The sequence below is a fragment of the Trachinotus anak genome, unplaced genomic scaffold, assembly GCF_046630095.1.
Source record: "Trachinotus anak isolate AG129_WGS33_773 ecotype Australia unplaced genomic scaffold, CSIRO_AGI_Tana_v1 ptg000003l, whole genome shotgun sequence".
NCBI classification, from domain to species: Eukaryota; Metazoa; Chordata; class Actinopteri; order Carangiformes; family Carangidae; genus Trachinotus; species Trachinotus anak.
The window spans coordinates 18,843,760-18,859,814 of record NW_027273854.1 but is presented as its reverse complement, the minus strand read 5'-3'; the positions used below and the strand labels follow the sequence as shown (position 1 = coordinate 18,859,814).

Sequence of the window (16,055 nt, the reverse complement as noted above, 5' to 3'; positions counted from 1 at the left end):
CAGGACAAAAAAAAAAAGAAAAAAAGATTAAGATCAATAAGGTAAGATCGCCTTTATTAGTCCCACAGTGTGGAAATTCAGTGTTACAGCTGCAAAGTGGCAGTGCAGAGAACAGGAAAGCAGCAAGGAAATATAACAATAACAGATGTTTAGGAAAGATAAATAATAACAATATAATAATATACAAACTATATACTGTATGATTGTCTGTAAGAAGAGGTGTTTGTATGAAGCTATTTTTGTCTGTCCCCTAAGTCGCAAGGTTTAGGGGAAATCACAAGGGAAAGAGCAACAGTCTTAGTTTCAGTTTCACATCCCCTCTGATTCGCTAAGGGCAGGTGGGAGGGGTTTGTGAGGGGCTGGCCGAGAGTCAAATGTCGGACTTATGGCTTATCTATATGCAGCAGTAACACCGTTAGGTCTGATGAGACAGACTCTACACAGCGCACTGAGCTGAGGAAACGACACGAAGGTCAGTTTGTACATGTCTACAATGTGTTTGTGTAAATACCTAAAACGTATATGTAGAGTTATATGTTATATGTATAGTATGCATGTATAGTTTTATATAGTTTTACAGACACTGACTGTTCAAACAAGAACTTAGGTTTCAAGCTGTGATGTTTCTTGAAGTCTCGTCTGCTCTGACTTGTGTGGAAGAGCGTGTATGACGAAGTGTTTGCAATAAACATGCAAATTACAGTTTTAGGAAAAAACAGGTGAAATGTAAACTGTTTAAAGTCTGGTTTTCTGAACTGGGTGTGTCCAAATGTTTTCTACTTCACCGTTGACGTGGTTGAGCAACAGCTCACAGCAGAGACTGTGAAAAACAGGCATTCTCATTGGCGGCCATTTCCTTTAACCCTTTAAGCACCACAACAATAGAGATATTTATTAACCCTGTAATGGCTGACCCCAGAAATAATGGACAGAAAAATTCTTATTTCTTGAATCTGGAACCTTTATTTGGCCCTTTCACAAAATTTGACAAAAAAAAAAATTACAAAAAATTATTTGCATATAGGTTTTTCCAAATTTTATACACAATTTTACTCCATACTAAAATGCAAAAAATTATGTAATTATAACTTGCTTCAACAGATAAAGTGTTCATGTTAGAATATTACTAAAAATTTCAAAGAAAATGTCACTGGAAAATCGTAAAAATCGCAATTTTCTTTACCTTGATCCAGTGAGTTGGGAACTATCTGAAGGTGGCCAACTTGGATTGTCCCATGTACCGTTTGAATTGTTGTAGTGATAAAGGTATCCGCCAGGGGTTGGAAGACAAGTATCAGATTGGATATAAGAGGGTTTTGAGTGAAGTTTTTACCATAAGGTGATGCAATAGGTCTCAGAAATGCTTGTATCAAATTTGATGCATTTGGCATTATAGGGTTAAAACACCTGGTCTTTTTTGTCTATTGTTGTCAATAATTGTGCCAAAAGATGCCCTATGTGTAAATAATTTACACCCTTTTTCCAGGAGAAGTAGAACTTTAAAAATCTGTCAAGTATTTACCATTCTTATGTAATTAAATACCTAAAGCTGTGTGTTATGAGAAGAAAAGGACAAAAACGGAATTGAATTTTCTTCAACTTTCTTTTTATAAATTCTTGAAAAGTGCAGATTGAACATTTAAGAGATTGCAAAAATCTAATTCAGGAGGAGTTATGGTAATTTGAAATACACATGCACCACGGTGTCACCGGTGATCCCCGTGGTTGTAAATGGGTCAAAAATCATTCGTCATTTTAAAAGTATGTCATGTTTGCTCACTTTGAAATGATTTTTCTCAGCAAATTACACAGAAAGTCCTCACTTGCATTTTATTTCAAGAGATGTTTTTCAATATTTGCTACATTTCACCTGCATTTTCCAATAACAGTTAATTATCACATTTGTCTGAATGGCTTTGTCTTATGACTGTAAAGATGAGCAGTCGATGAGATGGAGAGAGAGAACCGTGATGACACAGCAGGAGGAGGAGGAGAGTCTGAAACCCAACCTGTAATATCATCTGTGAGAGATGACAAAGGTAATTTGAAAGTTAGACAATTTACAAGTTGAATACTGTTAGCAAACTACATATTGTTTTTATGATAGATCCTGTTCAATCTGCTTCTTCTTACATGACCTGTCAGAAGATGAGCTGGAGGGAAGTGCAGCTAAAACCAAGGTAAAATATAAGATAAGTCACCATCATACAGCTGTATTTATTCTGACAGTGTCCCATTTTTTCTAAGTCGAATCAGTGTTTACTGTCGGAGAATCCTTTAGAGAATCTCTAAATCTAAAATGATAAGAGTTCATAGCACACACAGTGTCCACACTGTCCAAAAAGATCAGACCTGTGAAATTGTGTTTTTTTCTAGAACTGATCAGGTTTTGATTTTATGAGCTGCTTCATGTTTGGCAGTGGATGAGTGAACTTGACCAAACGTTAACAAAGAAAACTTGACTTTTTATTATACTGTTTTCCCACCTGCAGATGTGACCCTTTACATTAATCTGAAGGCAGTTTAACATGTGGGTCTCATGTCTGAAAAAGCACCTTGGTCACTTTTATGTGAAAGTCACCACAGCAAACATTTCCAAAACACATGCAACAGGTTAGAAGGTTATGATTGGACAATGGATGAATAAATGAATATAATGCAAAAGTATTGGAGCAGTTAGTTCCAACAATGTCCTCAGTGCTTGTGCTCTGTTGGGTATAAAACAAGCAGCAACTTTACTCTCAGATAAAGTGAAATGATGAAATTCTTGTGAAAATGTGTCAGTGGGTCCACTGGTAGAGGAGAGGGAGAGTGACCCTCACACTCACTATGGTTTTAGAGGCAGCGCCTTCAGTGAATAAATGTATAAACTTTATTTGTTGATCTTCAATTTTGACATTGATCTTGATGCTGTTTTCTTGGTTTTGGTTCCCAATAAAAACATGTTTAATCTCAGTGGATCAAACCTGGAGAAGTCATCATTGAATAAAATCTCTTATTTTCTTAGTCTGATTCAGTGAATGAACCTGGTGAAGCTGAGCATCCAGAGCAGAACGATACAACCACAGGAGGAGAGTCTGAAATCAAGTCTCTACCATCTACAACCAAAGAGAGAGGTGAGATTTTCACAAAGAATTAACTGAGGAAATCACACGTTTTACAAATTATATTTCAGCTGAGTTTCAAACACTGTGAAGAATCATGAAAGCACAAACAAAGCTTTGACAAGCTTTGTGTCACTGATTTGTGTAGAATAACATACAGATGTTGTTCTTGTTGTTTCAGTGTTGCCTGAGCTCACACTTGTGTTAATTGGTGACACAAATTCTATTGAGGTTGGATCAAAAAACATCTTACTTGACCATGACGAGCAAACACAACAGTTTTCATCCTCACTCTATGATTTGTGTGGTCGACACATCTCTGTCATTAACATGCTTGGTCAACAAAACACTGACAAATTCCCATTAAATCAGGGAGTTCATGCCTTTCTCCTCCTGCTACCAAATGGTCTGCAGAACAGCCATTACAGCTCAGGAGTGCAGTGGTTAGAAAAAACCTTTGGCAAAGAATCACTTGCTTATTTAATGACAGTTGTGACTCATGGCTCAGATGAAGAATGTGACCGAGCACTGGCAGACCTGAAAGCCAATAGTAGTTTTGTTGAAAAAAGATACCACACATGTACAAAAAGTATGAGAGAGGAAAATGAAATAGCAGCACTGCTGGAAAAAATAGATGTCATGGTCTCTGAAAATGATCCACACTGCTACAATGGACTGACCTGTGGTGAAAATAAAGAGCACGAAGAAGAAGAAACGTCAGATTCCTCAGTGTTTCATCAAAATCAAACAGGTTAATGTTGCTGTTCACAGATCTATCTATCTATCTATCTATCTATCTATCTATCTATCTATCTATCTATCTATCTATCTATCTATCTATCAGTAAAACTTGAAACATGATCAGATTATAAAAAACATGTCATAGCTAAAGATTAAACCAGTGATTAATAAACTCAATGTCAAATGTCTGAGGAAATGTCAAGAAGACAAAAGATAATAAAATAGTATTTCTTCATGTCCTTTTCAATGATACTGACAGTAAACCAACAATAAAAATTAAATATCATCTACAGCCAACTGAATAAACTTAAAAGCACATTCACAAGTTTCCCCTGTTCACATTAGCTACTGTTTACTGTATGTGACAGTAAAGTAAAACAGAGAAATTTGTCATCCAAACACTCTTGTTTATCTGCTGACACCATCTCATTAGATATTTGTATGTACAGTTTCTTACAAAGTACTACCCTCACCTACAAGTCTCTGACTGTTCACCTCTGTCCACCTGTCCTGACCAAGCACATCACATACAGTATTTTTTTATTTCTGAGCAGCCTGTTGTCTCTCTATGATGTCTGCCTGGTTCATGTCTAGTAACTGCTCTTATGTAAAGCTCAATATCACAATCTTTTTTTTTCTTTTACCAGAACACATCTAATTTTGAAACAGTGGCACAAGTATTTTTGCATGTGCAGGTTTTCCACAGCGAGCATGCTGCTGGAGACATCTGAGTTATCCAGATCATTAGATAAGGAATTTAATCCACTTTCATCATGAATGCACAGCATCACTGGACAATTTGAAGATGTTTGTATTTCTTATACATTTGATTTTTGTATGAAAGAAATACATTAACTATTGAACTGCAAAAGAGACTTGAGATTTGTTCATAATGTTTTAAGAATCTTGATTTTTCGTGTGTTGTTTCATTTGTTGGTCAAAGCTACTGAGAAAAACTATAAAGCTGCTATGATTTTTCTCTGGCTGAAAGCAGTGATACTGTCTTAAGTTACCCGCGGAAAGAAATTAAATTTACTGTAACTCAGAAAAAGTAAACAGTGAGCTCCTCTTGATCTTATACAATCTGCTGTTTTTACATTATCCTGCAGCAGATCAGATGCAGAACAGAGGAGCTACAACAGAAATAAAGGTGAGATCCTTTGAGCCTCATTGGTGACTGTCATAGAGTTACATTTCTTTTTCAATGCGTTTTTTTTATGAGGTCAGGTTATAATTTATTGCAAACACCTGAAACTTCAGCTAAAGGTTGGAGCTCTTCGATCTTTAGTTTAGACTTACACAGAGTTTAACTCCAGTAACCTACTGGTTGTAGCTTTGATAAGCTGAGTTTTCCCTTGTTTTTATTTTTTGTGCTGTTGTACAGTACCACTGTGTGCATTTTTTATCTTCACATACTTAATCTTTAAAGTTCTAATGAACAAAGTCAGATGAAGTTTCCTGTTTTCTTAGTGTGAGCCAGTGAATGAACCTGGTGATGCTGAAAACTCAGAAAAGAACGATGAGAGCACAAAAGCAGGAGGAGAACCTGAAGTCATGTCTACAATACCATTGGCATCCAGTGAGAAAGGTAACATTTTCATGAAAAAGTACAGTAGCACAGATTTTTATGGTAAAATTATTTTACTTTCAATTCTATCTCAACAGTTACACAGTGCATAAACCAAACACATAAACCAAGTAATTAAACTAATGTGTGATATTTGTAGGCTTGGACACATCAGCAGGAGAGACTGATGAAGATAAACAGATCAACAATGAAAACAGCAGTAACATGAGTGAGCGCTCCCCAGAGGACTGTGATACACCGAGGGACACAAGTTCAACATCTCGGACTGTTTCAACTGTTACTAAAGAACGTGAGAAAAACTTCATTACCTTTGATTTTTGTATTGAAGTTCTGCAAAATTCAAATAAATCATATTGTCTCTTTTTGGCTGACTAATGGTTAAACTATTTCTCTCATGTTTGATCCGGTGATCTGCTTGTTGTTCCATTACCCTGCAGTAGATCAGCAGGAGGAGAGAGCAGCTACAACAGAGGAAAAGGTGAGATACTTTGATCCTCAGTACTGACTGTCATATAGCAACATTTCTGAGGTAGAATTTGATCAATAAAACCTGAACCTGAGCTGAAGATTGGAGCTATTTGTCTTTTCAGTTTAAACTTGGACTTGACTTGACCTCATGAATCTTCTGGTTAGAAACATGGAGGAGTTTAAAACACTTTTGCTGAAGACCTTATTTTCTCTCTCATTAAAATACAAACATGCTTGTACTTAGTTTATACATATTGTATCCCTTGGTATTACTTTTTTATGCCTCTGTGCCGACAACAGCCAGAGCTGGAGGCATATTATTTTTGAGTTGTCTGTCCATACATTCTTGTGGACAAGATAGGTCAGTAATGCCTTGATGGAACAACTTTCGCACAAACATTCATCAGGACTCCAGGACGAACTGATTAGATTTTGATGGTCAAAGGTCATGGTGATGGTGACCTCACAAAACACTTTTTTGTCATTACTCAAGACTTCAAACAGCAATTATGACAAAAATTTCACATAAATGTTACTACTATATATGACCCTGGATAAATAGTGATGTGTCTGAAACTAGTGTCATTGGTGGAGGCATATGACTGCAAGGCGATAATTCTAGTTTTTGCTGTTGTACTCTGAATTGGTACAGCATACTAGTAGCTGCGTCTCCACTAAACTGCCTATAGCTAAATTTCAAATTGCGAACTAAAAAAAAGAGTGATGAAAATGTGAATTTTGAAAACACTCTCAAATGTCACAAAAAAATGTATATGCTTGTATGAGGTGGTTTTTCGGGTTATTTGACAAAGTAATATTCTGCAAAAGTGAAGTGTAAACGCTTTTTCTGCAATTTAAGTCACATGATTTGACAAATGGTCACATGACATCCAAAAGTCTTCAGGATTTTATCTCCCAAAAATCCCTGATACGGGTCTGCTGCCAGATATAGAGGGTTTGTCTTTCCGTCATTACGTGTTTCAAACGTCCTCATTGCCTTTGATTAAAACTACAATGGCTGTTGTTCGCAGATGCTGGAAATCCATCACAATGTTTTAATGGAATGATAGAGAGAGGGGAAAACTCAACTTTATTTGATTTGCACAACATCGCTCAATGGAAACACAAACTTTTCACTTTTTGACTTTTCAAAAAAAGAAAAATTGCCTCTATTTGTGCAACACAGCAACAGTTTTAAACCAGTGAACTCAAGGTTGTATAAAATCACATGTTTTCACAGAGTGATCCAGTGAATGACTCTGGTGATGCTGAAGCCAAGGAGAAAGGTAACATTTTCAAATAATTTCATTTACAACTAAGGAAAACACTCAAAAGAGAATTAAGTAAGCTTTACATTCAAAATAAATTGCAGAGAGCATTAGAAAAATAAACTAGTTAAATAATACCTTGATCTGGCACTGTCCTGTAGGTACCTTTGACATGGATATGGGTGGAAACATGGATCAAGTAAGTAATTTCCAATTTCTTTTCACAAGATCTGAGGACTATTTACGTCTGTTTGTCTTCGAAATATTTTTTTTTAATCTCCACTACATATTCATGTATTTATTCATTACTTACAGCTGTCAGTGAAGATTTCTGAGGAGATCAACAGGAAGAACCAAAGGCAGAGAGAAATAGAAACATTGTTTCACAGACTTCACCTTCACAACAAACATCACCAGAAGTTGTCTCCAGCAGATTTTCCTAAAATAGGTCCACCTGTGAAACAGGACCATGATACATCTGAGAAAGATCTAGCTCATACTTTTGTTCAGAGGTTGATGATGTTAGATTACAGAGCCAGATATATTCCTGTAAGACAAGACACTGCTGAGGTGAGCCAGTCAACGTCTGTTCCAGTCGCTGAAAATGTTAACACAGAAGAAAGTGTTTTAGATGACTTTTTTAGCACAAGTGTAGACCGCGGTCTTTCAAAACAGACTCACATTCATCCAATGGACATTCAAATGGCAGTATTTCACTGCTCAGACAGTTTCCTGAAGCAGAACATGATGACAAAGCTCTCTCAGTGTCAGTACGCCTTACCTTTGCTTGTTCCTGACCCAGTCACAATGTACATTGAGTGTCCTCTGTGGACATTCAGAAAAATAAGAAAAACATGGAAGATAACTCAAACCAAAGATAACTCAAACATCATCACCATGAAGAGTTTGCCCATCTGTGAAGCTGAGATACCCATGGTGTCATTTTTCCGCCTGGGTTCACTTTCAGTGTCTAAATCTCAGCTGATCAACTCTTTGATCAACGACCGTCACAACACCTTCTTCCACAGAAACTGCCCAGGTAGCACCAAATCTCGCCATTTGATGGATGGTGTGGCAGAGATCGCCTGGTACTGTCCTGCTGGAAAACCCAATGCTGCCTTCACTGACTGCACTGCCTTCTGTAATCTTCATGGTGATGCTCTGACAATTGAAAAACAGCGTGACATACTGATTGAAAAATCTTCAGTCAATGTTGTCCTGTTATCAACTCCAAAAAAGGGTGACAAAAGTGCTCCAGTTTTCTCAGATCTTCTTAAGTCTTCAAAGCCTCTCATTTGTCTCATTGTTGATGACAGTTGTGATGCTGTTGAGGTAAAAAAGGGAAAATTCAAAATGGGTCTAAAAGACCGAAGCCAGTCTGATGTTTCTGAGGAACTGAAAAGGATCATTGGAGAGATTTTGTCTGGACCACATACATCCTTCCAGCTTGAAACCATGGCCAAGGTCTCTGGAATCAGAGTGGATGAAGATGATGCAGTCTGCCAAAAAGGGAAATCTGCTGCTATGAAAATAATGAATTTGCTTCAAGAGACGAATGTGTCAAGAATCAAAGATAAATTCCTCCCTTGTCAAGGCCGACTGTGGCATGAGTGGTGCAGAATAAACAAAGAACTCTATCATCTCAGAGGAAACACTGAGAAGGACAAAAGTGAAAAGCAAAAGGAACTGATGACAATTCGACAGAAACAATGTGATGCTTCCTGTAGTGAACTGATGAAGTTGTTCATTGAAAGTCTCTCATCTCTGCCATCAACAGACAAAGAGTATTTCCTGAAATGGACTCAGATCTTGATAGATGCTCTCTCCACTGACGATCTCAATTCAATTCTCCAAAGCTATCATGACAAGTGGTCTGAGGTCTTGGCTCTGAAGAAGAAACATGACAAGTCTGATCAATTAAACAGAAAACAAACTGAGCTTGAACAAATCTCAACAAAACTACAGGCAGCAACTTTTGGTTTGGAGCACATCTTTAGAGAAATGGGGCAGATCTATGAAGCCCATAAATCTCTGCAGAAACAAACACAGAGGCGACAGACTGACTGGTCTAAATACCCTGAGCTGGCTGCAGAGCTGATGATATCAGGGCACCCGATGGAGCTGATGGATGGAGATGCAGGTCATGTGCCTTTAACATGGATCTCTAGTCTCTTAGAGGAAGTCATCAAGAGACTGGGTGACCAGAGAGTGTTTGTGTTGTCAGTTTTGGGCGTACAAAGCAGTGGAAAATCAACTATGCTGAATGCCATGTTTGGGTCACAGTTTGCAGTGAGTGCTGGCAGATGCACCAAGGGTGCCTTCATGCAGCTGGTCAAAGTGTCAGAGGAGATGAAGAAAGACTTCAGGTTTGACTACGTTCTAGTGGTGGACACTGAAGGACTGCGTGCTCTTGAATTAGCAGGTAACACCACTCCTCACCACGACAATGAACTGGCAACATTTGTTGTTGGTCTGGGAAACATGACACTGATCAACATCTTTGGAGAGAATCCAGCTGACATGCAGGACATTCTGCAGATTGTTGTCCAGGCTTTCATGAGGATGAAGAAAGTTAAACTGTCTCCAAGTTGTGTGTTTGTTCACCAGAATGTTACAGATATTGCAGCTGCACAGAAAAACATGGATGGAAAGAGACGCCTGCAAGAAAAACTGGACCAGATGGCCCAACTCGCTGCCAAAGAGGAGGTTTGTGATGCCGAGTGTTTCAGTGATGTCATTGCATTTGATGTGCAAAAAGATGTGAAATACTTTGCCCAACTATGGGAGGGAAGTCCACCTATGGCTCCTCCAAATCCAGGTTATAGCGACAGCGTCCAAGAGCTGAAGAACATCATCCTCTCTAAAGCTTCACAGTCTCCTGGGATCACTCTGTCACAGTTCAAAAGCAAAGTCCAGGACCTGTGGAAAGCCCTGATGAACGAACACTTTGTTTTCAGTTTCAAAAACACTCTTGAAATCAAAGTGTACAGAAACCTTGAGGTCCAGTACGGGAACTGGACCTGGGCCCTGAGGAGCAACATGTTGACCATTGAAAACCAGCTTTATAACAGAATTGAAAATGGAAAACTTGACAAAGTTGAGCTCAGTTATCTTTCTAAAGAAATGAGCAAAACATATGGAGAAATCAAAAAAGAAATGAGAAAGTACTTTGATGATGACAGAGACAAAGAAATGCTGGTTCAGTGGCGAGGCCAATTTGAAAACAAAATCAAGGAGTTTCATGATGAACAAGTGAGAGGAGTGAAAAGAAAACTGGATGAAGTTATTCAGCAGAAGACAGCTTGTAAAAAGCTTGATGGTCAGAAGACAGAGTTTGAGAACAAGCTGCTACAGAAGAGCAAAGAGCTCGCTCAGCAGTTAAAAGACAAGACACAAGCTGAAGAGGAACTTAAGAAGCAGTTTGACTCTGTCTGGAGAGGCTGGGTGAGAGAACTAACTGCAGATATAAAACCTATTGAAGACATCAACTTGGAGGATGATCAGTTAACTATCCTTGAGGAGCTTGGCTTTGAATGGGCTGTTATTGATGGATCCAAAAGCAGTGGCAGATACAAAAACATATCAGAGATCGGTGATTACTCTGATTATGTGACCCTCACTAAGTATCAGGAGGATTGTGAGGAAAACCAACAATCAGAGGATGAAAAGAAGGCAAAGACGTGTACAAAAAGGCAAGGAGGATATTCATGGAGAACTCCATGGGTGTATTTTCAAACACTGATTGGATTTGTGCCAACACAACAAAAAGAATCACATACATCAAAGAGATCCTTACCATTTGAAGAACAAAACCACTTCAGATCCCTCACTGATGAACTTGAACGACAGACTATTAAGATAATTACAAACAAACCTGTACCTACAAGTGGCTACAGTCCAACTTATTTGCTAGAAGTGGCCAAAAATGTCAAAGAAAAGGTGACAGCATTTGAATCAAAGAGGAAATATGCTCTGAAGAAGGAGTTCACAGTTGATCTCTTACTGTATGTGTTTGACAGAGCTAAGAGGTGGCTTTCAGAGTCCCACAAGAAATTCAAGATGAAAAATGATGCTCTAATTTATTTAGAGAATAAAAAGCATCAATATTACAACATTTTCAGAAGCTTCTGTAAAGGAAGCTCTTCTGCTGTTGTGCTTGGAGAGTTGATCTGTGAAAAACTGAAGGTTTCCGCTGTTGAGGCTGTCTGCAAAAAGACTGCCATTGATGTGGCTGGAGAGATGAGGTGCAGTTTCCCAGCATTCAAAGGGAACAGACTGAACCTGGAGAAACATGTGTTGAAGTCACTGGCAGAGAAAGAGGACTTCAGAGGTTTCATCACCTACATCCATCAACCAAGGGAACAGGTAGAGAGGTTTATAAAAGAGGAAGTAAAGAAATACATCTTCACACCTCACAAAGATAAAGCACGGGATATACTCAAGAAAAATGTTGAGGACATGAAACAATTTGTGAGTCAGGCTTTATTTACTGCAACAGAGAGAGTCAAAACCCAGAGAGGATACACAGACATGTGGCTGGAGGAATTTACCAGTTTGCTAAAAGATGAGCTGATGTTTGAAGCCATTTGTTCTCAGAACTTCAGAGACATAAACAACTTTGACTTTCTTAAAGAAGAGATAGAGAAAGGCCTTGTACCCATCATGAAGGAGACGAGCAGCCTCTCACTGAATAACATGAGTGAATTCAGGCTGACACCTGATCAAATCCTCATTGATCAGCTGTGCAAGTGCTGCTGGGTAACATGTCCATTCTGTGCAGCTGTTTGTACCAACACCATAGAAGATCACAGCCCTGATGACCACAGTGTCCCTTTTCATCGCCCCTCTGGGATTAACGGGTGGCATTATAGAGGCACAGTGGAGCTGGTCATTGATTTCTGCACAACATTAGTTGCAAGTGATAAGTTTTTCCATCCCCATTATGACTCAGATGAAATAATTCCTTATAAACAGTACCAAAAGGGCGGGGATAAGTATGCTCAGTGGAAGATCACTGCTGATGAGTCTAAGCTGACATACTGGATATGGTTTGTGTGTCGATTCCAAGAGCAACTGGAGGACCACTATAAATTAAAATTCCAGGGTTGCGGAGAAATTCCCGGTGAGTGGAGAAAACACAGTAAAGAGGAAGCGATTCAAAGTCTGGAGGCAATTTACAATCAGTGAATGACCTGCAGCTTTAATCAAAGTATCTGATAAAAGAAAAAGATGGTTTTGGCTGAACAAAGGAGTGCAACAATAGATAAATGACTGACACTGCAACTATTTATAATTTGACCACTTTAATTACTTGAATATATCCAATGTAATTTAATTGAAGTATTAGTATTTTATTTCTATGACATATACACAGTGATTTGCAGTACAAGGTTAAGCCATAAGTATTCCTGAGAGTGGATCAAAGCAAAGGAAAACACAGCATATAGCTGTTAAAGGATAATTGTAAAAAGTATGAGCAAGATCAGAATTAGTCAAAGGAGACTTTTTCTCCACTAAAATTTACAATATTTTCTATTTTGATGATTCAAGACATTTGTATGTAGATATATAAAAGAAAACAATTATCAGGTATAGTAAAAATGGTTATGAGAATAATATTTTTGTTTGTCTAAAGATGTGTCTTTTTACTGTAATACAAGAAGCATGAAATTTTCTTACAATTTAAAAGAAGACCAGATTTTTCTCTTGATAAAGATTAATCTTGCTTAATCAAAGAAAAATCACGAACAATTTAGTTTTAGTTGATTCTAATAGATTTTATTGTCAAGAGATCAGTTGGTGAAAAATGCTGTGAACATTTAAGTTGCAGTAAAAATCACAAATGAGCATTTTAGTTAAACTTTCAAATAAGATTTCAATCAATTTCTTTTAGACTAAAAATAACTGGAAATGTGCCATGAATGAGAGTTGTATGATCTAAAATTTAGCTTTGCAGAGATGTTAATGATTTTAACTGTATATCAATCCATAACATCCAAACATGTACTGATCAACAACTGGCATGATTCATCAAACATGGTCCCTGGATGAATGGAAAGCACTGTCTGTACAACAGACACCTAAAAACAGTGACCAGCAACAACAAATAATCAACACTTGAATTTCAATTTTGTATGTCTATAGGTTTTAGTGGTCATGTTGTGCTAGTCTGTGGTATAGACCGATATTTTCAAAGATGTTTATCATAGTATACTACTATTTACTTTGTTTTCATGTTCTTTGGCAAAATTTAATCTCATAGTTTTTTGCCATTTTGTGGTTTTCGTCTTGGACTCTGTCTGCAGAGACAGACTTTATGCAATGTCCTTTGCATCATCTGATCAGACATTGAAACACCAATATCCAGAAATAATGGCTGTGCTAAGTCACAAGTTACCTGCAAATAGCAAATTATTGGTGGTCTGATTTTTTTCCTATATTTTATAATCACTGCTGCAACTATTTTTTCAGCTTATGTTCAGTCGCCCACTGATGCACTTGTACCCTCTTTACCATGTGGAGCCATGCTGCATTAGACACAACCCAAACCAAAACTGAGATGTGGGGTTCAGGTGATCTCTTATAACCTTATTAATGCAATTAGCCTTAACTTGAAATCGCACGTGTAATCGAATTTGCTGTGGTGATCACAAGTGCACTCACATTTGCTGCATTGAGGTTGCACATGGTCAAAACCCAGCGAGGACACACAGACATGTGGCTGGAGGAACTGGAAATGGTTTCTGTGTAGATTTCAAAAGGAACTGGAAGACCACCATCGCTTAAAATTCCAGGGAAGAGGATAAATTCTCAGTGAGTGGAGAAACCACTCTAAAGTAGAGGCGATTAAAAGTCTGGATGAAATATACAGTCTGGGTGACCTAACACAATCATGAATCAAACTTCAATACTTCTGTAAAATGCCGTTCACGGGCTTTGACTGATTTCATCATCAACAGGTTGTTTTTGTCTGTGACAAACAAATGTGGATACTAAATGAATCATTACAAACTACAGCATATACAAATCTGATTGCTTTATTCATATTAACACTTAAAACACAGAGCACAGAAGAACAATAGTAGTTTGGAGAATAAATGAGGCATAAAAACTCATGTGTTAACATGAATATGAAATCAGTGTGTCATCTACAAAACTGGTTAGTGTGATATAATATGATAAAAGCTTCCATGATGATAAAGCAGAACACAATGTGTTGTTTTTTATTTGTTTGTTTTTTAAAAGAAAGAGAAATAATTGATATGATGCATAATTACGATTATGTAATTATTATTTTGAGGTTTTTTTTAATCAAATCACATTAAATTTGAAGTTTAGTGAACATGAGAAGAGTTGTGAGAAGGTTGATGAGACATGCTGTCAGAAATGATTTCACAGCAGTGAATGGAGGGCATACTTCTTTGATAACCTGTGTAACTAATTTCTCAAATATGTATCAGATATTATTATCAAATAAGTGTTGTCTGTTTGCCTTTCTCTGCATTTTTAGTTGAATCTTGTTAAATAACATAAAACAACTGATCTGGGATGCTTCCTGTTGAAGAAGTATTTGAAGTATTATGCTAATCAAATTTCAAATAATCTGTCATTATCTCTATATCGACATGAGCTTTGTTGTTTTTCTCTCTCTGAACATATCTGATGTTCAGGCGTAATGAAGTCACGTGAGGAAAATGTTTTAAAAGGTTTTTATCTTTCTATGTATTTATTAAACTGATCACTCACTGACAACACAAACACATCTGTTGAGTTTAATCTTTCACGTTATTAATGAGCATAATAAAAATACCTACATTATATCTACTGAAAGACCATGTTTCTTTTTTTTTTCTCAAATGACAAAGTCTCAATTAAAACTTTTGAGACCTGCCATCTGTTTGTAGAAGACCTCACCTTTTGTAGATGGTTCCTGATTCACATTACAGTCTTCTGAGAAAATCACGCATGGCTTAAGCTGCTCTATTGTCTGCCCAAAGTGTGACACACACTTCTGTTCTCTGACTGTGTGGTAACTTTTCAGTCCCCGTTTTCAGTGTGTATATTTTTATTATTTACAGATAACATCAAATGCCAGGCAGCAGTAAAATCCAGTTTGTCACCTTTGATGCATTTGAGATGGCTTCTAAAGCCAGTTTTCAGGAGAACTGCAACAATTTAGTATTGCATCTTTGTTAGGTTTGCGGAGAAAGACTATTAAATATTCCAAAGACACTGGATCCTACATTTCCCAAACTGCAACTCGGCACTGTCTGTCAAACCACACACCTCCAGTTTGTTAAATATTCAAAGACTCAAGTGTGAGCGGAAATAACCCTGATGAGTTATTTTCTCAGACTTTAGATATCTCCCTGCAGAGACATCATGAGTGTTTGCACAGGTAGAGGACTCCTTGTGACAAATAAACTGAACTTCATGTATAAAATTGGTGTAAAGTCCCTTTAATTGGACGATTGCTCTCTGTATCAGAGCTATCTGAAGTTTGTGTCACTATTTGTGAGAAAATGTTTTTCAGGATCAGGTTACAGTTTATTAAACTGACCCCTCAGGGACAACAAGACAAGATCATTTGAACATTTTTATTCTTGTGTACAACAGGACATTTTTATATAACATTTCAGTCTAAGTCTCGTCTTTCTCCAAACTCAGAACCACAGCGTGCATGTGTTACAGCAGCTGCATCTCTTAGCAGATCTTGAAGGAAGTCAGTTTGAAGTCCCCTGTGACTCTGATGTAGCTGATGACATCCATGCCAACACAGTTAGGGAACTGGACTTCCTGTCCATCAGGAAGCTCCACCTCAAACGTGTTTCCTGCCAGCAGCAGCTTTTGGCTTCAGAGGATCTTTCTGTTAGACCACTTGGTAAT

General features: G+C 37.6%; 2 protein-coding genes across 11 annotated transcripts in view; one reads left to right on the top strand and one right to left on the bottom strand.

The window, feature by feature from the left end:
* The window catches only part of LOC139618456 (galectin-2-like), a 98,595-nt gene that overhangs the window by 8,370 nt on the left and 74,170 nt on the right, over positions 1-16,055 (bottom strand). The gene's annotated exons all lie outside the window — the stretch shown is intronic.
* Positions 61-16,055, top strand: part of LOC139618429 (interferon-induced very large GTPase 1-like) — a 266,067-nt gene continuing 250,072 nt past the window's right edge. For 2 of the 10 annotated variants that reach the window (XM_071474334.1, XM_071474333.1), the window contains exon 1: positions 346-472. Coding sequence is in view for 6 of the 10 variants with exons in the window: in XM_071474328.1 (XP_071330429.1) it covers positions 1,952-2,039; positions 2,146-2,180; positions 3,008-3,116; positions 3,286-3,855; positions 4,955-4,995; positions 5,316-5,433; positions 5,573-5,722; positions 5,871-5,911; positions 7,142-7,187; positions 7,331-7,368; positions 7,485-12,356 (6,108 nt within the window). In the remaining 4 variants the exon portion in view is untranslated. Of the gene's footprint in view, positions 473-1,935; positions 2,040-2,145; positions 2,181-3,007; positions 3,117-3,285; positions 3,856-4,954; positions 4,996-5,315; positions 5,434-5,572; positions 5,723-5,870; positions 5,912-7,141; positions 7,188-7,330; positions 7,369-7,484; positions 14,994-16,055 lie in introns of those variants that run through there. The other 8 variants (XM_071474332.1, XM_071474329.1, XM_071474330.1 and 5 more) reach the window with 8 other exon arrangements.